Here is a 17081-nt window from a genome sequence, read left to right on the forward strand (position 1 = left end):
ATTGTTGTATAATATGAGCACTATAAGAGGGGGTGAATTATAGTGAGAGAATAAGCTATACTTTTTGCGGAATTAGAAGTAAACTACATAAATCCACTAACTACATAAATCGTGTAACAGTAGCTTTAGGCGTGCAATCCAATTTTTAGGAAATAAATTAATTAAATACTTTAGCTAGTTTTTAGGAAATATATCTTTTTCAAAATATCTTTAATAAAAACAGAAAAACAGTTTTATATTTTTAAAACCGAAACATTTTAAAAACCGGAAAGATATTATTTTTGAAAACAAAATATTTTAAATAAAATATAAAAGATAAAAGATGAAAAGATAAGATTTGAAAATCGGTTAAATTAAAATAAGAAAATCTTTTTAAAATCTTTTCCTAACAAACTTAAACTAAATTCCTAAAATAGTGGATCTTAGTTAAAACAACCCTAAAAACTCTTAACAAATATATTGGGCGCATATTTGAGTTAGGCGCACAACTTTAGAGACTCTTAGGAGTTCCTAAACCAGTTTTAAGTCTTGTTCCCTAACCTTGTTCCTATAGTGCCAGGTCTGTTCCTTTCATGGGAACGGAATCAAGTTCCTTTGAGAATTCACCACGAACTTAATTAAGCTTTTACTCAACCTTAACATGAAGATAATAAATACACTCTAATGTATTCTAATCTTCATTCCATGCTTGATTCTTCACCACTCGAACTTCGTTACTTCGATCTTGATTAATTCTCCGTTTTAATCTTCAACCAAGTATTCTCTTTGCTCAAGCATGAATTACCTTGCAACAACATAAATAAAATATACTATGTCTTTTGTGGTTAGGTCATCTTTAAAACTCAAGGGTCAACAGTTGATAATACTATGGAGATTATTGGTTATAGTTTATTTAATTATGAACTAGATTATTGAGATCATGTTTAAAAAGGGATTTCAATGTAATAAAGTAATATGGTTTAATTAGTGTTCTATTACAAGTAAGCCATGAGCTTGAACGCGTAAGTAAGTGTAAGTTCATAAGTACCTTGATGAAGTCTCTATTATAAGTTTATGTAGTAATCTATTAAATATGAGCTCAACTTACTTTATGTAATCATAAGTTTGGTTCGTTAATAGTTTATTATTAATTATGTTAATTGGAACTAACTAATAGTATAACTTGAACCATATTTGGCTACTTTGCATTAATATTCATTTAATGAACCTTGAGTTGTAGAGTTTTAGTTAACTCTTGCTAGTTAATTCTAGCTGAGAGACCTATTGTGAGTCTTGTGGTTGTTCCATAACCACTACCAATATTGTTGTTGAGATGAATTTAGATTGATAGTCATGAAATGTAGATGAATATAAATTTTTATATGCAAAAGTATGAGTTATGTTTAGCTTCTTTAGTAACTCTCGTTAGTTAATTCTAACTGAGACACCTTTTTTCACTATTATTGATGTTTCACCGAATATAATTGTTTATTCGTTGTGGTAAATAAGTTTTATGATTGGAATTGAGTCGAACCTAAATGCATAAATATATTGAACTTGAAATACGTATGAATGTACTATGACATGTGATTATAGTTCTCTAAAGTGACGTCTTCTAATATGGTTGGTTTATTATGCAAAGGATGTCTAGTTTTACTAGAACTATGAATGAGTTCTAAGAATGATTTGATTGTGTTATTAATGATGATCGAAAGAAATCTTAAAGGGGAAAGTAGCCTTATCTGAGTCGATGAATGAGTTGACACGAATAGTTCCCTGCGGACTGTGAATCTTCGGGGCCCCACAGGGAAACATGTCCATTGCTTTGTGGGGTGATAATTGAGCGATATATCCGGTAATGTGATACTTGTAAATTGCTTATTTAATCAGCGAAAAATGAACTCTGGAAGTCGCAGTTATTGGACAAAAGTAAAGCAAATGGTTGGCTGACGACCCCCCACTATCGGAGTGTAAGCTTTATTTGTCTCCTCCAACGCGTTCTCTTTCCCCCGAGTTAAAGCAAAGTTATGTTAATGAAAGTTGTTTCCATATTGGATTCCCAATAAGGAACCGTATCATGTTAATAGTTCAACACTTTCCAATGTAGTTTGGTGCGTGTGATTGTAATAGTTCGGGTTAGCTCGACCACAGCCTCTTCCGCTGTGCTTAATCCTTTGTAAGATTATAATAATAGTGCCAAATCTGGGGCCATGATCTCTTTCGTGATCAACAACAGCAATGTAGGAGTGTTTATCATCATTGAACTCTTTAATGAACACCATCCTCAAAGAAAAATAGAAAGGAATGAGTAATAGAGAATAGAAAAAATCAAAATTCAAATATGTCGATTACATGATCGTCGCCGACGAACACTCCAAAAGTGTCATCCTTAATTGATAGGTTTATCACAACTAACACGCTGACCTAACAACTTCGATGGGTTCATTACTGACTCATCATGACGAACACTTTTGTGTGTTTTTTTATTGCCTTCTATTGCGCTCCAAAAGTGTCATCTTTAATTATTTGGTTCATCACGACTAGCATGTTGAATCTTCTCATTTTTTTTTTCAATTTACAAGAAAAAATATAGTCATGTGGGATCTTGTTTAATTCATCTCAATCAATACTTTATTAATATTCCATCGTAATAATTTTTACCAATATATAATGAGAGATATTTAAGCTCAAAAATGTGCAACTGGAGACGCACATATGAAAGTGAGAAGGTAAAAAAAATAGAGGGATTATTTATTACTGAGAAGGATAAAAAGTTTACCTTTTAATTTGTGATGTTAACACTGATGAAGAGTCTTAGCGCTGTAAATTAAATCAATTATATAAAGTCCCAAAGAAAATGTCATGATTACATCCATGGTTTATATGACAGCAACGGTGTGTCAAAAAAAGATGAGGATGACATGGAGCCGGTAATTTGTGACTATTATGGGTCCTTGTTGCTATTGTTTCCCTCAAGTGACTAGTATTAACGAGGTGCTCCATTCTTTGGACACGAGGGTTACAAATGAGATGAAGATTTGTTAGTTCGAAATGGTACGAAGGAGGAGGTCTGGAATGCTCTTAATCAGATGCATATGTGCAAGACCCTGGGCCTTGACGAAATGCATGCTATTTTCTACCAAAAATTATGGCACATTGTCGAGGATGATGTCATGGTTGCGGTGCTTGGTATTATTCATGGGACCCGTCCTTCGGATGGTATCAATTCTAAAAATGTGGCCTTGATCCCAAAGGTTAAATCTCCTACTCTTGCCTCTGAATTCTGTCCCCTTAGTCTCTGTAATATTATTTATAAGCTTGCTTCAAAAGTATTGGTTAATAGGCTCAAAATAATTTTACTTGAGATTGTCTCGGAGAACCAGAGTGCTTTTGTTCCCGAGAGCCTGATTACAGACAACGCTCTTATTGCTCTTGAGATCTTTTATTCTATGAAGCATAAATTTCGGGGTCGTAGGGATTCAGTTGCCATAAAATTAGATATAAGTAAGGCGTATGACAAAGTGGAGTGGAGGATTTTAAGTCTCTTTTGCTGAAGATGGGGTTTGCGAAGGCTTGGGTTGAGGTGATGATGGAGTGCGTGTCTTCAGTTAGGTACTTCTTTGTGGTGAATGGTAATGTTTGAGGGTCTATTATCACTTCTCGGGGTCTCAAACAAGGGGACCCTATATTCCCCTACTTATTTGTTCTGGTTGCTGATGCCCTTTCTTCTCTATTGACTAAAGCTTCTTTAGAAAACAAATTCATGGGGTCAGAGCTACTCAGAATGGTCCTGGAATTTCTCATCTATTGTTCGTTGATGACAGTTTGCTTTTTGCTAGAGCCACCCAACAGGAATGCAAAACTATAGTTGATATTCTCAATAAATATGAAGCTACATCCGGGCAAAAAATCAATATTGAAAACTCTGATATTTCCTTTAGCAAAGGTGTATGTGATGTGCAGAAATAGGAGCTGACGGAGTTTTTAAAGATAAGACATGTAGACAGACATCGAAAATTCTTGGGGGTGCCTACTGTTGCTGGTCGTTCGAAGAAAGTCTTCTTTGCGGATATGAAGGATCGTGTCTGGAAAAAGCTGCAGGGTTGGAAAGAAAAAGTACTCTCTTGTGATGGTAAGGAGGTACTACTCAAAGTTGCTGACCAAGCTATTCCTACTTATTTGAAGGGTGTGTATAAAGTTCCTGGCAATGTTATGCAGTCGATCCATTCAACCATGGCTAGATTATGGTGGGGACAGACGGGTACTAAACGTAAGATGCATTGGAAGAGTTGGGATTCCCTATGCACTCCGAAGTGTTTAGGGGGCCTGGGTTATTTCGCAATCTTGGTGTGTTTAATGAAGCCCTCTTAGAGCGGCAGGCTTGGAGACTAGTTCAATCCATCGAATCTCTCTTTAGTAGGGTGATGTGTGCAACGTATTTCTCGAACTCGTCCTTTCTCTCCTCTTCCTTAGGTGCAATTGGTAGCTATGCGTGGAGAAGCATTTGGGGTACTAAATCTCTTTTGAAAGAAGGGATCCTTTAGTGTGTTGGTGATGGGTCGAAAATTAGAGTCTGGGAAGAACCTTGGGTCTTAAGGATGGTAGCTATTTTTTCAGGGTGCTCTAGTGGCTGATGTTGTATATGCGAGTGATCTGGATGACAGAGAGACTAAGATGTGGAGGGAAGATTTGATTTTAAACAATTTTGAGGAGAACGATGCGCAAGCTATACTAGCTATCCCCATTTGTGAGCGTTTGCTTAGAGATAAAATTTCATGGGTGTTTACAAAAGATGGGAATTACTCTATTAAGACAGCATATATGGTGGGTAAAGCTTGCATTTTTGATAATTTCCATCAATCATGGGTTAAACTATGGAGCTTAGATGTGTCACCTAAAATTCGTCACTTCTGTTGGCGAATTTGCACTTCAACACTTCCAGTCCGATCTCTCCTAAAGTCTCGTCACTTAATTGAAGATTTCATGTATCCTATCTGCCACACTGAATTTGAAACAACAGCATGTGCTGCTCACGAGGTGTGGGAGAGCAATGGCCTTGCTGACCTGGTCCCTGCTACTAGTCAAGTCTCCTAGTTAGAAGTGCTGGAAGGCTGGGACAAAGAGGATACAGAGAGTGTAACACCCCGTAATTTTCACTCTTAACTTTTGGCGTTGTTTACATTAAACTGATATTTCCTGGTAAAATAAAATAATTTGTTATTAAAATCTATTTTGAAAGTGTATAATTATTTATATTGTATTGTGTTGTTGTGATTATTAATTTAAAGTTTATATATATATATATATATATATATATATATATATATATATAATATATATATATATATATATATATATATATATATATATATATATATATATATATATATATATATTTAGTCATTTCATTAGTTATATATATATATATATATATTTAGTCATTTCATTAGTTATATATATAATGTGGGTATTTATTTTATCATATAGCTAATAGTTCTATAAATTTAAGTAGCGTTCGATTTTAGTTTCTAAGCATTGTATATAATTTGGGTCAACTAATGTAACGAATTATTTTGCAAGCCCATATCTTTATTATGTTGTCCAAAATTTAGAGGAGGAGTATTAAGCGTAGTATTAGCATCTTCTATCCCTCTTTGTAACCACCAAAAGGTGAAGAGTCATCCCCCATTAACCCATCTTAATGCAATTGAACCTTTGCTTAATGATATAATCAATCACATTATATTGTTGCCCAAAAAAAAACCTCCCTTCACGCCAACCTTAGAGAGAATGCAAAAGAGACTTTCTCCCTTCTCGCATTTTCGGCCATTTCTGCACACCCATCTTATTTGCCCCATGCCTCCTTCGTCTCTTATCGGAATTGGACGTGTGACTAGTTGAAATTCATCTACTCGGAGAGATCTTGCTTCTGGTGTCATTAGTTTTTATAGATGTTGGAGAACATTTGCATTTCAAGCAGACGAGTCATCCTGTTTTCTTGGAGTTTTCGGGAGCCATGTTATTCTCTTCTTTCTCCACCATTCTAGTATTTGTTTTTCACCTAAAATCCAGGTAACTAACGGGAATCCTAATACGATTAGATTCTGCTTAGGATTTATCTAGTTTTAATACTACGTTGGGTTAGTGTTCATCTTAGGAACTTGGGTGGGTTGTTATATGTTGTTGTCATTTTTTTCTATGAATTATATTATTTTTTTTGTAATTTGATAAATACGATGATGTATAACCATATGATTTTAAGTTATAGGTATTGTTCATGTAGAGTTCATGTTTCCTTTGTGTGTATGGTTTGTATGTTCAACTTTGTTATCTCTGTAATTTGAGAGTTGGCAGCAATTATTGTTATTACAAATATTACATGAAGTATAACTCGTAAGGCAAACACATGATCTTCGTGGCTAGTTTTGGTATCTAGAATTATTATTTAAGTGAAGTGTTAATAGGAGAAACTAAGTCAAGGTGTAGGGAACTCAATTACTTCTAGGCTGTCATTCTACTTCCTTTGGATCGCTGGTTTTGAGATGATATTGTATCCTTGCTCCTCTAGCTATGTGTGTATTACATGATAGTGTAGTAGAGTTGTTAGAAGCATGATTGGCTTTTTTCATATTTTTATGTATTCTAACGTGTTACACTTGGTGATGAAGAAGAATGGATGTGAATCAAGTTCTGCTATGAGTTCTACATTCTACTTATATATTTTTTTATTTTTCTTCTACTTATTATTAAAATAAAAACATAGTTCACCTTATTGAATATCTTTGCGGGTATAAGTAGCAACTAGCAGATGAAAATTTGTAATGATTATGTAAAACTATGCTTATATGCCTACGTGAGTTAAATGCTATATTACTCATATTTACATTGTTGGTGTCTTTCTTATATTATGATGGTATTATTGTTGGTTATTGTATTAAGAGTATAATAATGTTGTACTTCTATAAATCAATATCTAAGTTGTCGACGTTACAGTACTCGAGGGAGAATAATATTGTCTTTAATACCGTTTCGCCAACAGTTATGTACCGAGAGTATTATAACTAACGTTGTAATTAACCTTGTACCCAAACTCAGACAACGAGAGTGTAGTAGTTGGAGTATTTGACTATATTGTGTTTTTGGTGTATAAGTATGTTTTAATGTTGGTTTATTCTTTTTAGTTGGGTGAAATGATTTTTGTTAGTATTATAACTACTATTACTTTGAGAAGAATAAATATTGTTGAATTGAGACTCTTGAATTGATATCCTAGTTTCTGTTGATTTTGGGTGTAAGGCCTGAAGGGCATCCTTATTATTTATATTTGATGAATATATTATTGTATTTATTTGTGAAAATATTTTATTGAGATTAAGATATCCGGTGGGATAGATGTAGTCCCCGGTGAAGAACATGCCAACCACCTAGGTTGCGATTTAGGGGTATTACCTGGGTTAATTATTGTCATCTGAGAAGTTGGGAAGTACTGAGCTGGTGCTATCCTGCATCGGGAGTTTGGCCATTCTTAGACACATGCTGTAGAGAACGTAAGCCCATAGGCTGTTTGGAGATTTTGAGCTAACAAACCTTAGGAAGTGGGTTGCGATCCACTTGCATTCGGCTCTTTCTCAAAACCTATTATATTATTTTGTATTATTATTTTTGAGGCTTATGTTATTGATCTTGTATTCTTATATTAAGTTTAATATTTAGGATTTACTTCGTCTAAGCATGTTAAACTGTTAGTTGTTGTTTGGCTGTTATTTGGTTCAATTTGATATTTTATGTTGATTATATTGAGACTTATTTATTAATACTTGATAACTCCTACGTGGATCCTAATTGAGCTGGGAGAGCTGTTAGTTACCCCCTACTGATTGTATTGTTGTATTTTTTTTTTTGCAGGTTATGTTGATGAGAATCTTATTTGGTTTTGGGCTCGGGTTGAGATGCGAGCATTAAAATGTTAGATGTTTTAGGCCTAGACTCTTACTTAATTTAAGAGTTTGTTTTCTCTTTTGGTTATCAATCTAATTAAGTTAATTTATTTTTACTATTTATTTATGTTGGTTCTATCCCTTAGATATTTAAACGCATTTCTTATAGTAGTGATATTCCCAGAAGACGATGTTTCCGCCATCGTCTTATAATTCTATTATTATTATTTCTTTCTTTTCCGCTTTGAAATTCTGGGGTGTTACAGAGAGAGTTAAAGGCATGTGTTTCTTGGCTTGGTTTTTGTGGTATTGCAGGAACCAAAGCCTCTTCGCCAATAATCCCATAGAAAACAATGTCCTAGTTGAGAGAGCTCGCAAGTTGGCTGTAGATTACGGGGCATATAATGTGCGGATTTATGAAGCAGCTCGTACTAAAAGTTCCACGAGCTCGAGAAAATGGTTGGGGGCTTGGGGCTAGCGTAGGGGTAATTAAAATTAACTCTGATGCTATTGTGGGTGATGACGACTAGGTTGGGCTTGGGGGAGTGGCAAGGAACAACTCAAGACATGTCTTGTGGTCTGCTACCCGACGTGGTCTGCTTCGTGGCCTCCTGAAGTGGCTGAGTGGAAGGCTCTCCTATTTGCAGCAAGATTAGCCCATAATCATCATCACTCTCGGGTTATATTTGAGACTGTTTGTCAGAACTTGGTCTCCAGACTTTCTAGAGGGGCCATTTACTTTTCTGACTTAGATTCGATTTTGGAGGATGTCTTGTTTATTAGTAGAAATTTTGTCTCTGTGGATTGGTTGCATGTGTGTAGGGATGGCAATTGTGTGGCTCGTCACCTCGCGAGAGTCATTCCTTTTGGTGTTGAGCAACGATGGAAATGTCATGTTCCGTCACAAGTTGCGCCTTATGTACTCATGGATGTATTATCTCTGTCTTAATTAATTCACTACACCTTTCCATTTAAATAAATCATTTATAAGGTAATTATTATTGCTATCAAATTGTTCGAAAGTTGTGCAGTAAAGAAACAGGAAGATAAGGTGTATTACCTTGATTTACAAAAGTTCGTTGAAATTGATTTTCTATGCTGCAAATCAAACCCAATGTCTTGCCGTCTTGGTATGTAAACAAAGACAAATAGATTGAGGTGCTCTCGATAATTTTTTGCCACGAATTGAAAACGGTAGCTGGAAATTTGTCTGCTAATATGCACATTAAACACAAGTCATGTGTATTTATGCACTTGGGTAAAAAAAACCTATTACTTATTCGATTATGATTATTTTTCCAAGTTTAAGACTTAATAGACTTGTAGGTAGTTCGTGACTCTCGGCAACAAATCCTTGCAACACGGTGATTGTCACCTAGTTACCAAGCCGAACTCAAATTTGTCGAGACCTCGTCATACTAATACACAACAAGTCGTGTTCATGACTGATCTTAAGGCGGTAATTTGTAGACACTAAAAATTTATTAGTATTTTACATTAATATATATTGATTATTATTGAGTTAAAACAAGTATAATTAGCCCCATTTAGTTAATTTAGCCTACCTAAATAAAATATCCAAATTAAATCAAACAAATATAATTGGGGTTGTCAACTATTTAGCTCAGTCAATATTATCGTCCAAATAGAATGGTGAAATGGCAAAGGTAAAAAAAAAAAAAAGACTTCCAAGTCATAAACGGGCACAAACTATAAATTACCAAGTCCGTGAGGGGATCTCCATTCCCTATAAATAGACCTCACTCCCTTTATTCATGGGGGACTAAAAAATCATGGGAAATTCCTTAGGTGCCCCTGAGGTTTGGCGTAATTCCCAAATTACCCCTCATATTTGGGGAATTCCTCAGATACCCTGAGGTTTGTGTTTGGGTCTAAAATACCCTTATTAAGGACGGAACCCTAACGTCTTAAGGTTTTCCCCCTTCTCTCCCCAATTTTCTCACTACCCTCCCACCATCCTCCATTTGTGACATTCTAAACCTCGGAATTTTTTCTTTCTCCTCCCACAATCCTCTCTTTTTTTTGGTACCCAAAACAACCTCATTCACCACATGTACCACCATCTAACTGCAACCCCACCGGTAAACACCACCTACACTGCCACAGTGCCGCCAAGTTGCAGTACTAGCCACCCCACCTCCCCCCTTTTTGCTGCTCATCCCGTCATCTCCCACCACTCTCGCCGAACTCTCTTTCCTCTTCGGAGACCACCAGCACCACTAAGCTCTTCTCGCAGTTGTTGCCTCCTCCTTGTCATTCTGCCGTCGCCGCGAATCGCCCCTCTTGCAAGTCGTAGAACCTCAAGCAAGCAGGGCGAAAGAGAAAGAAGAAGGAGGCAAGCAGGGATCTAACAGTGCTCCAAGGGGGTGCTGTTGTTCTGGCGGTGCACCGTTGAGGGTGCCTAGGTGGTGTGGTGGTTTTCTGGTGGCGTTTGTGGCACAAAGTCAGAGAAGAAGAGGATATGAGTGGTGAAGAAGATGGGAGGAGAGATGAAGAAGATGAAGATGGAGAGGGGAGAGGAAAAAAATTAACGGTGTTAACCTTCCGTCATTAGTAAGGGTATTTTAGACCCAAATGTGAGGGATAATTTGAGAATTACGTCAAACCTCAAGGGTACCTGAGGAATTTTCCCAAAAATCATTATTCTCAAGAGGTCATAAAATTCTCTTGGAGTTCTATCTACAAATAGTCAACAAGCGCAACATATTTGTGCCAACTATTCAGATACACTCAAACATATTAGATTAAGATTCAAGCTTTGTCACCCCTCATTCGAATAGACTCAAACACGGGTTGACATTGATAAAACGTCATCATATCCCACACTCAAACTCAGTTGACGTTGACAAAATGTATCCTACACTCAACGTCACGCCGACATCAACACATGTCATTATCCAGCTACGGAACAAAATTAGAGAACTTAGTTTATATTTTATTATAAACTATTTACAGAGATTATACTCAATACATTTATTGAAATAAATTTCTTTGTTACTTTGTCTACTGTCTTATTTATTTTGACTCAAAATTTGTGTATACACCTATTAACTGGGACCATTTTCATAAAACATACCTCAAAGATAGTAGTGCTCAGAAATAATCCTTAGTTTAGACAACGCCTGTCAATTTTCCTAGTTCGTATTACGTTATTATGATGGATCATGTAGGTTGATGTTTCGTGGTGCGACGACATGATCAATTAGTTTTCGAAATTAATGTCTTAATACTTGCTTTGTTTCTTTTTACTTGCAATCGTTTGTCTTTCACGTCTGTCAATGCATAACTTCAACCATCAATATTTTTGATTACCGATAATTAAAAATTATAACAAGTAGATATTTGGAAAATAAACATTGAGACGAAGCTAACAAGATCCTGGATATGTTTCTCCTTAATTATAATCACCAAAGATAAACTAAGTGGAGTTTGTAAATAGTGCAAAAGTCAAATTACTGCAAGTAAAAAGAAACGGAGGAAGTATTTCATTCATGATAAAATATAAAGTGCACATGAAATTGAAAGTCGTCAGAGTATGAAGGTTCGAAAACCAAAGTAAGGTATCACCTAACAATCAGAATGTCTGTTAAGATACTTGTGAGCCAGAAATAACATTTGAAAATGTACTTATAAAAAAAAGTGTATTTTAAAAGGTATCGCTGAATATATTTTCTCATAATTTAAGAACATTACCTTCATTATTAGATATACCCAGTGCATAGCTATTATAAACAGACAAAAGCTAACGGACGCCCCGGGGGCGCTAGATAAGAAACATATTGATATATTTAACTACTCATATTTATATATAATAATATAATAATGTATAATTCCAATGCAATGCATTTAAATGCTTTGCATTTGAATTAAATATTTTCCCCTTTCCTTTTGAAAAACATTAAATGCTTTGCATTGGAATCATACATTATTCTATTATTTTGTATAAATATGAGTAATTAAGTACAATAATATATTTCTTATCTAGCGCTCCGAGGCGTCCGTTAACAAGATCCTTATAAATATTACAATGTTTATCATACTATTAGGGAGCACTCTCTTCGTGCTAGACTATTATGAACTATTTCCTTAATTATCTTGAGCACATTCATTTTTGGTATGATCCCACTATGATTATATTAGTTTTCTTATATAGTTATATCCTTTTGAGCCACTCTTTATCTCTACTAGTGTTATGTGGAAGTGGTGCATGCGAAACTAAATAGAAAGTTAAATCGCAAAACTAATCTATCCACGTCTTTGTTTTTAACTAACAAAAGAAATTAATAAAGTTGAGAAACGCCTTGATATTTATAGAGCAATCACGTAATTTGGCCTTGTTTTCTTTAAAAAAATTCGTAAAAATGAGTTTGATTGTTTTAATTTGATGGTATATTTGTAATTTAGGTGGACACATACTCATCCCCTCTTCCCTTATATTACAGTGATCGATAAAAAAATACCCCACAACTCATATCACATCTATTTTTTAATAAAAATAACACTAGTTATGAAGCCCGTGTATTTTATGGTTGTTGTTTATTTTATTCTTTTCCAAAAAAAAATTCAATATTATTGTTGATTTTATGTTGCTGTCACATGAGATTTTTCAACATCTTGTATTTACATACTTCCACCGTTCTCTTTCTATTACAACAATAATTACCGCTTTGGGTAGTTTCGTCTTTTGGAACCATTCCACGGTTGACAATATTGCCTTTACTTTCTGTTAGTAAAACCACCCTTAATTACCCAAATTACGTCATAAAGTTGCATTTACTTTATTAAGGATTTATTTATCCCCTACTCTAGTTAACTAAATGGGTACCTCTATACTAAACTATCCATTTTTTATGTCCTTAGAAACCATGCTCATAACAATTGTTGCAGTAGAAAAAGAACGAACAAAGTATTTGTCATTATACTGTAATTTCTAGATTTCTTATTGCGATATATAAATTTGATAATTTTTAATATTCAATTGAATATTATAGCTAAGTATATTATTAAATGGTATCCCAATAATAGGTATATCTAAAAATAGCTAACACAGTTTAAACATGAATAATTCCCAAATGATACTTTAAGAAATTAAAGGGTAATAATTTAATAGATGCAGGACCGAAAGAATAAAGAAAAAAATGAGTGATAGCCATAACTTCAACTTTTAATATAGCATGTAAACAATAGCTCATATAGAATGGAAGATGAGAAAGTCAAAAAGAAGATCATAATGATTTATCATGAATAAAATTAATTACATATAAAACTAACCTCTACTAATAATCGAAGATACTATTTGAGAGAGAAAAAAAATATCTCTTCATTCATTATGACCATATCAAGACTTATCAAACTTATCCCTTTTTTATGATATATGACCTAAAATAGTCTAGAAACACGAACCTTGATTTCCAAATAGTTAGTCAATAATTAGTCAATTGCATAATAACTCTGCAATCTCGATGACAAACTTTCATTTGATTTTTTGTGTAATGCCATCATGGAATGCTATACGTTAAAATCTATAGATATGAATTTTTCATCTTTATAACTCAATTTTAAAATTATGATTTTGAAAGACATAATTACTATTGTCACATACAATACGCTACTTTAATAGTTATTTTTATATGTATTCAAAGTAAAGAATAAAATATGTTACTGTTCATCAAAATAAATATATTTTCATAATTGTAAAACTATATTGTATATGGATCTTGTTTCGAAGCATATTTCTAGCACTCTCTAATGGTAAAAAAAAGTTATACTAATGCGAATTACGTAGCAAAAGTTTTATTCAATTTAAATAGTATAATATTTAAGGTTGTTTATTTAAAATCAAGTTATAATCTTCACTTATACAAAAAATCTTATATGTATTTATATCTATGTTGAATATTATTTTCTAAAAAAATTAAAAATAATGACATGGCATGCTTATGTAACTTTATCGCTATAGATTTAGTTTTTGTTGTAACAATAGAGTTTCCTTAATAAATTTTGTTGCAATTCTATATTATTTTGGTTTAGTTGAGTAAGGTTGAGGTTTTGAAAGATAATATGTTTAATTTTGTAAATGGGACCTATAATCACATGTTATAATTACATATAATATACTATACTTGATACTTATAGCTATTATTATATTTATCCAAAATAATATAAAGACTGAATAATGTCTTACATTTCATCAAATTTAATATATTTTCATGAGTTATAAGACTATGCTGTAAATAGATCTTGTTTTGAAGCATATTTCAAGCATCACTTTTCAATGGTAAATTAAAAAAATTATAATGTTTTGAATTAGATAGAAAAAGTTAAATAAAATTTACATAACATAATAATTTAGGTTGTTTATGCAAAAGAAAATCTAATCCTTCCCTATCCATAACTCTTTTATGCATTTAAATATCTATAGAATTCTATTTTTTCAAATAATTAAAATATAAACTAATGCTATGGCAATCTCAAATACTTGTACTCTCTATTTCATGAATTGTAAAACTATTGTATATGAATCTTATTTCAAAACATATGTTGACTATCCAATAGTACAAAAATTATAATATTATGAATTAGGTAACAAAAATTATACATAATTTACATAATATAATAATTTAGATTTTGCATTCAAAACGAAACTCTAATTTCCACTTATCCAAGACTTCTTATATGTATTTAAATATATGTAGAACTCTATTTTTTTTTAAAAAAAATGACAATCCCACGCGGCACTCTATACTTCAAAAGTTGTGAAAACTATGTTGTAAATGTACCTTATTTCGAAGCATATTTTGAGCACTATCCCATGGTACAAAAATTATAATATTCCGAATTACGTAGCAAAAAGTATACATAATTTACATAATATAATAGTTTAGGTTGTTCACTCAAAACCAACCTTTAATTTTCGCTTATCTAAAGCTCCTTATATGTATTTAAATATATGTACAACTCTATTTTTATAAAAAAAAATGATGACATGACAATCATACGTCGCGTAATCTATACTCTCAAAATCTGGAAGAGCTCCCTATGTTCTTGAAAAGTTACTCTTTTATATATACATATATATATATATATATATATATATATATATATATATATATATATATATATTCCAGTTGGAAAATCTAATTTTTTTTTCTTATTTGTGAGTCCTTCCTTTCATGCAATCTGAGACACATATTTCAAGGGGATACTGACTTTGAAAACGACTTTTTTTAAAAACAGACGCCATGGAGCTCTCTTTATGAACGCGAATTTCAAAAAGTCGATCAAAATAAGTAACCAAACGACAATTTTGTGCACAAGTTTTAAGGTAATTTTAAACGACACTTTTGACCTTTAAAATTATTTTTTTTTTGAAAATCCGCCTCCAAGCATCCTTAAGAGGTGCGGATTTTGAGAAGCCTATAAAAATAAGCACCACTACGTACATCAAATTTGGGTATGTGATTAGAGATAACCACATATGGCCGATTTTGGCCTTCAGCGGGAGCAATCGTGCACCATTTTTGGGCCGAATTTTGAGAAGCCTGTCAAAATGAGTACCAATACTTTATTTTTGGGCCAATTTTTGAGCGTGATCTTAAAAAACAATACAAAATCTTGACTTTTAATCCGAGTAGTGTTTCAAGATGATATTAAGCGACACTTTGACCTTCCAAAACTACTTTTTCTATTAAAATGCTTTAAAAGGGTAGGGTGGTGTGGGAATTTGATCAATTAGTTAATTCTAATTTAATTATCATTAATTAGGGTAATTAAGAGTTGTTTGGGTCAATTAGGTTGATTTCAATTGTTTTTTTAATATAGTAGTTTTTATGTAGATATGATTTGGACCCATGCATAATACACGAGAATTTATTTTTTAATAAGTAGTTCTTTTTATTCCAACTTTATGAATCCATAATTATTAATCCATGCGTTTGAACTTCAAAATTCAGAGAATATAAAGTGTAAAATAATAATTTCCATTATTTATAAAAAATTATTGTTACAATATTTTAAAGTTTGAAAACCTTGTAATCATGATATATAAATACGTATATAAAACAAAAAAATGCATCAAAATGCATGAAATTTTTTCGAACATTAGCTCGTGATTTAAAGTTTTTATAATATTATCTTATATTAAGAATATATTTAAATAGGCTTATGACTCATGCGTTGTGTGACTCATATAGCTAATGTCATGGTAAAATATTTGAGTTGTGACCAGCTTTTTTTAAGAAAGAGTAGACTGAAGAAGATTTCACTCTGCCCATTGCTTTATTTAGAGGCTCATATAAAATCATAATTTGCACCGCTACATACATTGAATCATGAACCACTTTACTCCCCCTTTTTGCAGTCCCGCTTAACTCTTCTCTCTTATTGTCTTGCACCACCACTACACTGCACTAGACCACCCACCAGGCCACCACTATTTGTACTAAAAATTCTAACATGCATTATCCATAATATAATATTGTTATACTGTACCATTCAAGAGAATGATTGTACAAAAATGAGAATTCAATGATATGTCACAAAAGTCACATCATATTATTTTCGTTATATTTACTTGTTTTGCGGTCTTTTAAATTGAAAATAATGTAAAATAATTTTTAATACGTCCTTTGCTTTAGAACAATCTTAACACTTTGCAATTTCTTTTGTCGCATCATAATATTAATTACACTTTTAATGTATGAATGATCCTTCTATTTAAAATATTTTTGAATTTTCATCGTGTTTTTCATCATCTTGCATTATGTTAATTTTCATTTTGTATTTATCATGTTCTCTAGGTATATTGAATATTAAATTGTGGCAATGTCAAAACAACTTCTTACCACTACTAAAATCTTAATGTCTCACACACTCTCTCATTCTAACAAATATGTCTCACTATCTTCTATCAGATCTATTAATTAATTAAATTATGATATACCCTGATATAACCTATCGCCTATCTTTAGGACAAATGGAGTATTAAAGATATTATTTACTTCCAATACAAATATCATGATCTTAATATTACTTATATTTAAAGAAATTTAGCATGTCAAGTTTAGTTAATATGCTACTACTTCAATAAAGTAATCTTACGATTTCTATACATTTGAAAATTTTGTGTGACGGAATAAACCTAGT

The 17081-nt window shown here is 32.7% G+C and overlaps 1 protein-coding gene across 8 annotated transcripts in view; it reads left to right on the forward strand.

Annotated features, from left to right (window-relative positions):
- The window catches only part of LOC125493342 (uncharacterized), a 59276-nt gene extending 50377 nt beyond the window's left edge, over nt 1-8899 (forward strand). For 4 of the 8 annotated variants that reach the window (XR_008967525.1, XR_008967530.1, XR_008967529.1 and 1 more), the window contains one exon: nt 7885-8166. Coding sequence is in view for 2 of the 8 variants with exons in the window: in XM_057391713.1 (XP_057247696.1) it covers nt 7885-7941 (57 nt within the window). In the remaining 6 variants the exon portion in view is untranslated. Of the gene's footprint in view, nt 1-828; nt 1150-7884; nt 8167-8231 lie in introns of those variants that run through there. The other 4 variants (XR_008967527.1, XR_008967526.1, XR_008967531.1 and 1 more) reach the window with 3 other exon arrangements.
- The last annotated feature ends 8182 nt before the right edge of the window (nt 8900-17081 follow it).

The sequence above is a fragment of the Beta vulgaris genome, chromosome 9 (assembly GCF_026745355.1).
Source record: "Beta vulgaris subsp. vulgaris cultivar EL10 chromosome 9, EL10.2, whole genome shotgun sequence".
Lineage (NCBI taxonomy): Eukaryota > Viridiplantae > Streptophyta > Magnoliopsida > Caryophyllales > Amaranthaceae > Beta > Beta vulgaris.